This window comes from Dromaius novaehollandiae, chromosome 1 (genome assembly GCF_036370855.1).
Source record: "Dromaius novaehollandiae isolate bDroNov1 chromosome 1, bDroNov1.hap1, whole genome shotgun sequence".
NCBI lineage: Eukaryota > Metazoa > Chordata > Aves > Casuariiformes > Dromaiidae > Dromaius > Dromaius novaehollandiae.
The window spans coordinates 190,946,643-190,959,081 of NC_088098.1; the positions used below are offsets into that span (position 1 = coordinate 190,946,643).

General features: G+C 37.2%; 1 protein-coding gene across 3 annotated transcripts in view; it reads right to left on the reverse strand.

Moving 5' to 3' along the window:
* Positions 1-12,439, reverse strand: part of LOC112988150 (complement C4-like) — a 62,609-nt gene that overhangs the window by 36,051 nt on the left and 14,119 nt on the right. For all 3 annotated transcript variants that reach the window (XM_026108409.2, XM_026108408.2, XM_026108406.2), the window contains 6 exons: positions 9,630-9,822; positions 8,079-8,262; positions 7,221-7,291; positions 6,655-6,740; positions 5,293-5,375; positions 4,170-4,257 (listed from right to left, as the gene is read on the reverse strand). In XM_026108409.2, the coding sequence (XP_025964194.2) occupies positions 4,170-4,257; positions 5,293-5,375; positions 6,655-6,740; positions 7,221-7,291; positions 8,079-8,262; positions 9,630-9,822 (705 nt within the window). The remainder of the gene's footprint in view (positions 1-4,169; positions 4,258-5,292; positions 5,376-6,654; positions 6,741-7,220; positions 7,292-8,078; positions 8,263-9,629; positions 9,823-12,439) is intronic.

Genomic DNA, 12,439 nt, shown 5'->3' on the forward strand with positions numbered 1-12,439 from the left:
ATATGGGTCATGGAGAAGGAGAATAGGACATGATACCGCATCTGGCAGGCTCGTTTCTCAAAGAAACCCTGGCAGTGGCATCCTCCTGCAGCAGAGCAGCTAGCACCATATGAAACCTGCCTCCACCCATGTCACAGCCCTAGCTGTAATTCTTGCTCATGGAAATCCTGCTTCATCTCAGTTTTATAACGAATTTTTTTTTTTTAGACAAAGCCTCTTCCAAACTGACTTGATCAGTTTGTACTGATGTATACCTATGAAATTGAAACTTTTTAAAGAACTGAGAGACAATTCTTTTGAAAGCTGTTTAAAATGGCAAAATTAACAAATAAGGGAGCAACAATCTGTTGATTGTTCAAATTGTTTGATCGATCAAATAATTGTTAATTACTTGTATGGAAGTTCATAAAAGTAAGTTCAGTTGTCAGGAATTTCATATGTTGATTTTTATGAAAATCAGATAGGCCTGTTTAACACCTCTGGGACCTTCTCCAACACGCAAGGTTTTTGTTTGAAAAAAGAGAAAAAAAATTGAAAACTGAATAACAGTATTCTGTTATTCAGAGCAGTTTTCCCTCTTAAATAATAATGATATTAATGAGGAGTGAAGGATATGTGAAGGAACTGCACAGTCCATAAACTGGAAATTGAGTGCTATAATAACATAAAGAGAAAACTTTGCAAAGGATTAAATTATTAAAGATGGTTATCTAAAATCACTGATGATATCAAGAAACCATGGTTAAAGCTAATAATTATGTAATAGAACCAAATAAAGAGATGAAGGTAAACAAGAGGAGATTAGAAGAGTTGAGTTTGTTCAATTTAGCAAAAGGAGGCCCATGCAGGGATATAAGTTGCACTGGGGAGAGGAGAAATCAGCATCCTCCAGGCAAAGAGCTCATGGACAGCTGCCAGAAGACCAAAAGCATATGAACTGGCCAAGGATGAATTTAAACCAGAAATAAAACCGAGTGGAGCTGTGAGGGGTGGAAGGGCCTTCCTTCCACTTGGATACAGTACCAGTACCAGGCACGCAGCTGGCACATGGTCCCTCTTAGGGCCAGTATGATCAAATTAAACGAGCCTAGTGCTATCTGTGATGCTGAGACCAGCTGGCAAAAATGGCCCATGCCTGCTCTATTAAACTCTCTTATCTCCACAGAAGGGTGGCCACATGTAAACTGCCTACTTGGAGTGGACCCTGGTCCATGTTTATTCCTGATCTGTTTCCAGGAATCGTTTGGGAGAGTGCGCTGTGGCTCGGGCCAAATGCATGCCAAGCACTAGCCCAGCAGAGATCAGCAGCATTTCCTGGAACTGCTTAATTTACTACCCAGACAGTTCCAATGTATTTTCCAGTATTATGTTTAACTCCTTAAATATGACCATAGCCCATATTGTATCAGAATTATTCCTCAGGTAAGAAAAGCGCATTTTAGTCACATGACAGTCATATAGTCCAATGCTAATATTTAATTCTTATCTAACTAAAGGCTACTGCAAACCAAATTACATGCAAGTTCAGTTACAGTCAGTGCTTGACAAATTCAATAGATTACCAACTTTAAGTTTTAGACCAGTTTTTTTTTATTCTTATCTGAATATTGGATTAGCAGGTTTTATATGAGGATCTTTTTCCCTTCCGTATTGACATTTTCCTCCCTGCCATCCCCACCAGCTATAGAGTCCAATATAAAATAGGCTAGATACAAGCTACTATCCAACAGTGAGCTATAAATAACTTATGTGTATACTAGTCAATAACATGTATGTATGCAAAAGGCAATACCGAAAGGGGCTTTACCTACGAAGCTTAGTGAAATACCCTGATAAAATGATGCAAGTTACTCTGTAGAAGTAATAAGTTGTTAGAATCCAACTTCACTGTTAAAATATTTCCAAGCATTAAATAACATGTATATATATATTTATGTTATTCAGATATAGTACAAAACATAATTGTAAATCATTAAAAAGCAGAATCCTGAAAGTGAGTGGATACTATAAGCTGTACCAGGCTTTGACTATAAATACTGAGTATTTAATAAAAAGTACACAGTTCACTTTCTACTACCTTGAGTATCATTATAATACAGAAAAATTGCCCACTATCTGTTTAACACTAACTACAATATTAACAATATTAACTACAATAACTCTATATGACCAAGTTTCTGTTTTTCTGTTAAAGACTCGTAAGCAACCTGGTGAAGCAACCTCAAAAAGCCATGAAGTGTTGATTTACTTCTTAGGAGTTGCTCAGAGTAAGGGTCTGGCATTACTTACTGATACTGTGCATTCAGCTGACTGCTGACATATCAAAATTGCCTTGGAATAAATTTGAGATTTTGTCTAGATAGGGAGAATTAACCAGAATAACTATTTCAGAGCTATTTAGATAATGCAGAGTATCTGATTTCAGGACACGTATCTCTTCCATAGCAGTGATGTGATATGTTTGGCAATATCCTAAAAAACAACCCAATTTGATAATATTTGCTAACATTATTTTATGATCTTTAAAGACATAAAGAATGAAGAATCCACAGAAACAAAGAAAACAGAAAGGTGAGCAAAAGGGCGGTCAGTCTCCTCATTCCTTTGAAACTGAAAAGATTTCTCCCAAGTATGAGAGAAGGCCAGCTGCTTGTGCTCCTTTCACACAATTTATTCCTCTTCCAAAAAACACAGATGACAGACCAGTATCAAGTTCTACTTCAATCACCAGAGAGGGAGCAATGCATTAATTCTTATTTCTAACTACTCAGAAACTTCAGAGAATGTAAACTTCTGTTTCGGTGCAGGATTAAGTCTGCTGTTGATTATTTCTAGTATGTTGTTTCTCATGAAGGAACTTTGCATACCTTTTCATCAGAATGAGACCATTTTCATATCACTAAACTTTTTGCACTAAATAACTAAATCAACTTTAAATCAGATGTAAAACATCTGAATTAATGCAACACTGAAGCATTTGGCTTAAAGGACTTGCATGTGAATCCTGGACTTGCAAATCTCATAGAAATAAATCCTACCAAAATCATTAACTCCAGTTGCATGAATAGTTACTTCAATGAATATGAAATACATCACTGTGTCTCCAGAGAACAATTTAATTTCTCTCTCCATCTTTCCAATACAGAAGGTGGCCAAGATATTTCTAGTTCTTTCCGATTCCAGCCAAGTGGTAAATAAAGCAAGACGATCCTCCTAACACGCAGTTATATAGTATTTCCACTCTTAAGAGCCTTGAAAATTCCACAGCCAAGGAGGCCCGATATGTGTATGAGCCATTATCAGACCGCACAGTAAAATTAGATTTAGGTCTGTCCGTGTGGATTCAGAAATACTAGAGCTACACAACATAAAATACTGATTCAATACAGATTCAATCTGATTCTTCAGAGGTATTCAGAATATTTTGATGGGTTAAATTTTCACCGAATGGCTTTCAAAGTGATCAGCTATTGTATGTTGATGCCATTCTAATTTGATATGGGATGAGGCACGGTTTATTCTGCACAGAGCCCTGCCAAGTGGCTTGGCCAGTCTGGGAGCTGTGCAATCATGTCTGATCCAGGTCAGTGCTGCACTACTCTGCAGTAAGGCATGTATCGCAGCAAGGGTCACAGAAACTCTGTGAGATTAACTGTATTTTTTCAAATAGAAGTATTTCTGCAAAAAATCATTATTCTCAAATAAGAACTAGCCTGTTACAGCCAAACTTCACCAGGCTTTGAAGAAATTTCATGTCCAAACTTGAACCACCTCTACCTGAATTACATCAAACAACAACATCTGAAGCTTTAGAATGTTTCTAAATGTTTAAAGAAAAATGGATAAAGAAAAAAAAACTTCTCAGTTTGTCTGGAATCTTTCCTAGCAATACAGAGGAGAATTCTAAATCACCACCTTTTTATTAATAACCTAAAATATTCGGAAAATCTAGTTTTGTTTTGATCACCGCCACCTGGATCCATATAACATTTTACACTGCTGTCCCAAGTTAGTGGCAAAGTAGGAATAGATAGTATAAGAGTTTAAAGTAAGATTCAAGCAAAACCAGAACCTGGTTAACTGTTAACGACCAAGAGATGAAGAAGCATCAGGGTTCATTACATGCTTTTCCATGTGCCTCCTAAAGTGGCCTTGCTGAGTGTACTTACTTTGCATCAATATCAAAGATGAAGCTTTGGCTCCAGATGTGGTAGTATGGCTGGAGTGGGATGAGTTTGACTTCAAAAGATGGAAGCTCTGCAGAAAAAAAAGAACACAAAGGTTTGTGGTGTGTGAGCTTGAAACAAACCTTAAACTCCTACCATGAGGTGACACCCATTCAGAGGTCACAGCTACATTACTATTTTGGTTTGGATTAGCAGTGCACATCAGAGACAAATATCCTGATCATCATCCCTTATTGTGCTTTGCTTTGCACAGTGTGGAGCAGCCTTGGAGCACACAAACTGGATTTCTTTCCAAAGAAAATGTGCATTCAGTGCACTGAAACAGAACCAGTCTGAAATACCCCCCACCCCCCCAAATGTGTTTAGTGTGGACATGGAGTCCTCAGCATCAGCTGTGTCACTCTGCAGATGTGCTCCTATAAAGCTGCACTACTTGCTACTGTAGATGTAGCCAGAGAATTATTTGCTCTTGAGCATAGACATTTGCAGTAGTCTCTACTGGTCTCAAACCATTACATCCACTAGCTAAAGCAAAAACTTGGTTTTATAAAAGTGAGATTTTCTTATAATTCTTTGGTTTTATTTTGCCTTAAAGGAAAAAAACACACTAAATTTTAAAATAAAGCATAATTTCAGCACAAATAAATCATTTATTTCCAAATTTTTGAATTTCTGCACTTTTACTGTTTACACAATGCCCTTTCTTTTCCTTACAAAAAGCTTCACTAAATATGGAAACAGCTTCAACCAACTTCCAAACTCCAGTCTAGTGAAGAAACCAGTTATTACTTTTTCTTCTTTTCTTCTAGCCTTTATTGAAAACCTCAGTTTTCACAGATATTCTGCATTTTTTCTGCAGTAGGAGAACCCTACCAAAAAAGGATGTTTTGTGAAAAATATTGAAGTTACTAAATTTATACAGAAATAAATTTTGCGTCAAATTTAAGCTGTCAAAGCACTCAATCAGAGTTAGCAATGATGAATTGAAACTCCATGAATCACATCTATAGTACCTAAACAGAACCACTTATAATCACTGCAGTAAATTTGCTAACAAGTAGAGATGACTTTATAACTTCACATTCCAAATTCAATATTCTCTTACCGTAATTTTTAACTTCAAATTCAGCTGAAACATTTGACATTTCATATCCTTGAAACCAGGCCTTGATTTTCCAGGTTCCAGGTCTAAAGTTCAGATTCAGAAAAAACCAGTTAATTAAGATTTCTCAGATATTGTATTGTGCTAATATATTTAAATGATCTCTAAATATGAAAAATAAGCCCCAAATAAATTGAATACTAGTATTTTCCTTGCTTTGAGCATATACAAAACTGATTTATTAACAAATTTCTCTTTGCTTGGAGGAGCAAGCAATGTATTAACAAATGTATTGGATACCATTCAACAAGAATTTATGAGAAACAGTAAGATAACATCTTGAAACTGCATTTAACATGCTCTGCCTCTGAAAAGCCTACAGAAATAGAGAGCTCATCATATATTTGCTATAACTTATCTTCACTATGAGCTCAGTTTCATTCTAGCTTGCAACTGAACATTGGATATTAAGTACAGGCGTAATTCCCTTTGAAATCAATGGCATTTAATTACATTTTAAAAGTTAAACCCTTATAGAAGGGCTCTCCTGAGTGGGGTTTGTATGTACCCCTTGAATGTAGTCTTATGATCAAGGCAGATATTGCTCACTTGTTCCTCATCAGTATAGCTGTTACTAACTGCACAATATTAAAGCCTGGGCTCATCCTCTCCAAGGCAAGGTGCTTAAGACAGAAGCATGTTAACCACAGGCTAAATCTCTGCTCCACAGGGGAGAGAGACAACTTCAAGATGTAATTCAGGGAATTCAGCCACTGAAGATCTTAAGTACTTTAGATAACAGCTAAGGGGAATGAATCCAGACTGCTTGAACCTGCAAATAGGAGGTGGGATTAGTCCTTCTTTCATGAGACATTATAAAGTGAGGTCTTCCATCTCAGTAAGTCACCCTGGGCTCCTTTACAGTCAACGAGGAGAAACAGCTAGTCCTGAGGCATGGTACATCTGGTCCTAACACAGGCATCTAAAGCAGACCAGCTGAACCACAGCCTGAATCTGTGGCTTTCGTTTCAGTTTTGGGGAAGGGAGTGCAGGGTGCCCAGCTTGGACGCAGACTGTGGTGCGGGAGCAACCTCTGGAGCTGGCTGCAGCACAGCCACCGGCTCTAATTGCGTGCCGTGGCTGCTCTCGACAGGAATCAGAGCAAAATTATCTGCTTTAGTGTACATAGTATTGCTCTGCTGCTCTAAAAAAATGAAAAAGAAAACAATACATATAAAATAAATGAAATAAGTCACTTCTCTGCCCCTAAAGTTGTCCTAGAACCCATTTTAGCCCAAAGAAAATTTTGCTGCAAGAGGCGTTTTGACATGTGACTTTTTTGATGAACAAGGCATAGTAACATACTCAGCAATGTCAGGTATTTCAAAATGTTCACTGAGCACTGTTTTCACTTTCCGGTCTGACGTTTTAACCACCACTCCTCTTGAGTTCTGTTGAGGAAGAGAAGAAGCAAATACAAATTTATGCACCAGATGCCAAACGTTCATGTCCAAAAGCTCAAGCTCATACCCTAGTCCTAAGGAAACGAGAGAGTGGTCTATTTATTTTCTTACCTGATTATTCACAGTTTACCCCTCCCTCCATACTCATGATATTGGCCAAAACCACTAGAAATATTTCACAATATGTAAATACCACTCCTTATTTAAAAAGGAAGAACCACCATCCACTAAACCATTCCAGCACTTCTTCCATGCCCCGTGGAGGGAAAGTGGAGGTGAAGCTGCCTTGTAACATGGAGCTGCTTCATGGAGTACTTTTCACAGCTGTAGGATCAGGGGGCAGGGGGAGAGCGAGAGCGAGATGGAGAGGAGTCACAGCTATAGTCTTACTTTTGGATCTTTAGTGGAACTTCTTCATAGTGAATGTGGTAAAGAAGCATTTGATAAAACTACTTTTTGCATACTCACTAGCACAGCAACTTGAATTGGCTCATTTGTCGGCCTCATAGCATTATCCAGAATGAAGATCCTGTATTTTACTGTTTAACAGAAGAATAAAATGTATTTTTTTCATTTATATCCTCTCTATTGTCTTTCTAGATAGTAACTATTACATGCTCTTAACTGAGTTACTGAATTTTGGAAAGAACGCTTTCTTTTTAAAAAAAGAAATTTGAGAAATTTCAGGGAGAGAATTTGCATTCTTCCATAGGCTTTGAATGTTACATGAGTGACCAAATACATTAGTCTTTTTGAAGCAACTTCTGAAAAATACATGGGAAACTTCACCTCACTGTTGTATTCCTTCTGTGATCAAGGATTGCAGCCAACCTCAATAGCTTTTTTCACTTATAGAGGTCAATTTTTTTAGGTTTTGACCTCCTTGTGTTTTTAATTAAATAGTTGTTAAATGCAGCAAAACATTTGTGGCCATAAAGTGCAAAGGATGCTTATGGCAGGAACTATAAACCAAAGGAATAGTTGTTTGGGGGGGGGGGGGGGGGCAGTCTCCCACTTAATTTTTTTTGCTTTCCTGAGGAAAGTCTTTAATATGTTTTTTGAGGAAAAAGTAGCAGATTTAGTTTGGCTCTCGTTAGAAAGAAAGGGAGAAAGACTCCTCGACTCCTGTGGTGTTTGGTGAGGGTGCAGAAGCTCTGGCTGCAAAACATGGGTTTAAAATCTAATATCTGGCTGATGTGCACACAGATAGCTGGGGTTAGAAGAGAATGGCCTTGATTAGAAAGGTTCAAGCTATTATTCCTTTCTTTAATTAAGCCCTTGTAACATCTATTTTCAGCATCTGAAACTCAGCGTTTGTGTGTTAACCTTTGGAATTCGGTGTGTATATAGGTTTATCTGTCTGAATAAATATGTAGCCTTTCTTGGAAGACAAGAGGATGCGAATATTTTGAACAGTCTCCTTGAAAAGCTCCCTGCTTTCGGTGACAAGCAGAACATATGGCAGCTTTTTCTTCTTGGACAAATCCTCATGCACAGTTCCCGGGTTGACCTGAAGACAATAAAAGGAAAAACCCTGTGGAATCAGATATATAACTGCTTTCCTTGGAGCTACACCATCTGGGGGGCAAAGAAACAGGTAAAGTACTTAAATCTTTTATTAGCACTGTTCTACAGAAGATAATCAATTATATCTTTCTTATTGGGTGAATATTTCTTTATGAGCAGAAATATTATCTCCTTCCCCATTTTATGACATGGAACTATGGAAAAGGACACATTTTCCTTTCCAATGGCAAAAACTCAAGCCTAGTGACTTTTTATTCATTCTACATGTATGTTAAATTCCAGTTACCATGTCATTTGGTAGCTGTAGCTGCATCCCATAATCCTTCATTTGCTAAAATCTTGGTCGTGAGATTAGATCCTTACCTCCTGCAGGTATGATGTTTCTAAACATCCTGTGCAAAAGGAACCTGATTCCAACCTTCAGCTCTCACTTTGGGAGTAATCAGGACTAAACAGGGACTTGCTGTGTGCTGTTTTTCAGTCAAATAGCCCAAATCATACTAAATCATACTAAATGCTCCAGGATTTCAAAGAATCAGGTCAAAAAAAAAAAAAAAAAAAAAAAAAAGAAACATGCAAAGTGGGATGTAAAGTAGAGTCAATCAACTTACAAGCTTACAGAAATTTCACAGGCTGTGGGCTGAGCACATTTTTCAAGGTTTCCTCTATTTTGTAAAATAGCCAGCATGCCAAGGATATGAATGCAGTCTTAACTTAAGTGAAGCAGATCACCAATTAAAAAAGTCAGAGAAATGATTAAGCCAAGGAATCAGTTCCAGGGATTAAACTGCTACTCTCCCAGGAAAAATTAAATGTATATGTGTGTGTGTATATATATGTATGTATATATGTGTGTGTGTATGTATGTTTTTATGTTTTTTTATATATATATTTTATTTATATACATATGTATTATATATTATATATAATTATATATTATATATTTATTTATATATTTATATATTTATATATTTATATATTTATATATATGTTTATAAATATATTTATATATTTTTATATGTATATTTTTATATATATAAAAACGGACAAAAGCAAATAAATTATAGACTCTTCAGTGATGAAAAGATCTCTCATCACTATATGACAGAACCTTGGGCTTGCTTGCTGGGCCTGAAAGAGCACTCATTGTCACTGCTGAAATCATATTGTGCATCATTTTATTAGCTGATTTGGTGAACAGAGCGCTGCTGCCACAGAACACATTGGTGTTTTGTTGTCTTTCTCTAATGATCGGTGTTGTCTGTGTTCCAAAATATTCCCAGCACAGATAATATGATTTATATTACCTGCTTAAAATTATGATTTGCATTATTATGATGGTTGACTCACCATTATTTTTTTGATCTCTTGGTAGTTGTTCTCTTGGTTAAGGTTAAAGATGATCCTCTCTGATAGAAGCTCATTTTTTCTCTCATCTTTGAAGTATGCTGTAACTTGGACAGGGCTTTGTGCTCCATGAACTTGAACTGTTACTGTCTCAGCTGTGCCCAAATGCACCACATTTGGGGCAGTAATAAGATATCTAAAACCACATAGAAATACGCTGACAAATATGTTGACAGATTTTCACATAAAAGTCCAGCCAACACAAATTTTAAAGAAAAAAAAAAAAAAAACAAACTTGTCAATTCCACTGTCACAGAACAGCTGAGGTTGGAAGGGACCTCTGGAGATCACCTAGTCCACCTGCCCTGCTAGATACAGGTTGCAAGAAGACAGTGTCTCTCCAATTGATCCTCAGATTCTGAACCATCACATTTAGGTCCTACCAAAGATCAACCTCTATGGAGAAAAAAGAGAAAAAAACTGCAACATGTCCCAGGGACTGCCAATGTCCTCATTTGGCTCAAAGACAATTCTACAAACTTAACTTTCTGGAAACAAAACCAGACCATGCATTAAGAGCAAAACAGTATAAATACATATTTGATGCTATGAAGGCATATATCTTGATGTACTGATACTTACATTATGCCACCTTCAAAATGACTTTAGTAAATCTGGAAGTATCGATTTAATATAAGACCATATGTATGGGATTTCAAGTAGCTGGTCTTCCTTCAGATGCCATTGACCCTGAAACCCTAGTAATGAGGGACCATGGAATGAGAGACCATACCAAAGGGCCAATAAACTGAGTGTGATCCTTTCACTCCTGTGAACAGCTTAGTTGGAGACTAGGCACTGGTTTGGATTCAGTTTTTCCTCTTCATTACTTTGCTTTATTCTTAACTCTGCTATGGTGATTCTTGGTAATTATTTTCATTTTCTTTAGAAATTATCATTCTTTAGAATGTTATCATTTCTTTAGATTATCATTCTTGCCCTCTTTTACCAAGTCTTTTTTTACCCACAAAAATCAGAGTACTATGTGGAAAGCTATGTATTAATGGTACTAATGGCACATACAGAAAGGTACGGTTCTGACCTCATTACAGTAATAGTTGGAAAATGACCATTTTATAAAAGATTTCTAAAAGGAAAAGATTGTGCTATTTTCAGAATGTGTTGGCTGAGCTTTCTCTGTTTCTGTTTCTCTCTTTTCTATTTTTCTATTCACATTTCTTCTTTTTTAAGTTTATAAAATAAAAGGTGTGGTATAGCAAGAAGGGAACAAAACTGAAATTATTTCTTTCAGATGAAACTCAAAATTTTTTCCTTTTTTTATTGTAAAAATCGTGGGGCACTGTATGAACAAAATAAAAATGATTTCTTTCCTTCCATACTATTCGTGAAATGCCTTACACATGGTCAGGGTCTTCACACAATCTTATGGATCTTAATAAAGAAAAGCGTAGAATAATAAATATTAAATAGTTTTATGATTTCTACATTTACATTTGTGGAATTACTTCCTAATATTTCTAGTTTACAATGAATGATGAAACTTTTCTTTCAGTTATAACTATACTCATGCAGTTTTTGATCCCAATCTTTATCATTTTCATTTGTCTAATTTTCTTTTCTAATCCATTAGTCAGGCAGGTTTAGCATCTATATCCGTTCAAGTACTGGAATGCTGAGAGGAAAATTTTTACTTTTTGCTGTGTTGTAGATTTTTCAACTCGGTGGAAGGAATTTTATTCTAAAAGTGCCACTGTATCACCCACTTAGAGTCTGTTGGTGACAGTGAAAGATAAGTTACACACCAGACTTGTCTTCACACAGAGGAAAGAGAGCCTAATCCAGGCTCACTGCAGTAGCCTACAGGTGACTGGGGAGTGTCCATAACGTCCTGGTTTTGCTGCAGTTTAGCTAGTTGTTTAAAAGCTTATCTGTGCAACTCACTCAGGGTCATGAGCCTGCTGTGCACAAGCCAGCTCTGGCCTTGAAGCATCATGACCATATTTTCCCAACAAAATATTCAGTTTCATATATCTGGTTTGTTCAGCATCTCATGTTTGCCATATCCAATAACTTCAGAATAAAGCTAGCTCGGTCCCTGGTTTCACTAAGATTTTCTCACAGAAAATAAAGCCTGTACTTCACTGAAGATGAAGTGTCCATCCAGGTACATCATTAGCGACAGGGACCCCAGTGTAAAATCCCTATGGGGCCAAAGCGCTGTGGCCTTCATGCTGATGTGGACACTGGAGGTCAACACCAGAGCAGGGAGGGGTCCACATCTGGCTGAAATCTTACACAACAGGACTTAAGAGGATACGTATATCTACAGCTGCAGGCAGAGATGCACAAGGCAAGGTGAGGGAGGCAGCGGCAGAGGCTGACAGCGTGAAGCAAGCGCACAGTGTACGGAGGAACCAGAGGCAAGGAGTATTTGGGGGCTGAAGTGGAAGTGGGGAGGATTTGCCCCATCTGCCAAAATATTTCATCAAGGCTTTCTTATGATACACCACGTACTTGCAGGGACATTGCAAGAGTCTTTCCTGTCCCTCTGCCCTGCATATAAAGGTTGATTTGAAAGGCTTTAGACATGCTCTGCGGGTCCTGTTTTCTCAAGGAGTTATAATGCCTATTTTTCCAAAAGAGGAACTGTCCGACTAGAAGAAGCAACATATGTAAATCTTCATTTAAAACAGAGAAGAGGCACAGAATAATCCTGAAACTCCTCCAAATAGAAAAACCTTGCTTTTTGTAATGTATTCAATCAATTACAGAAAGGAGAGTGATTCTTTTCC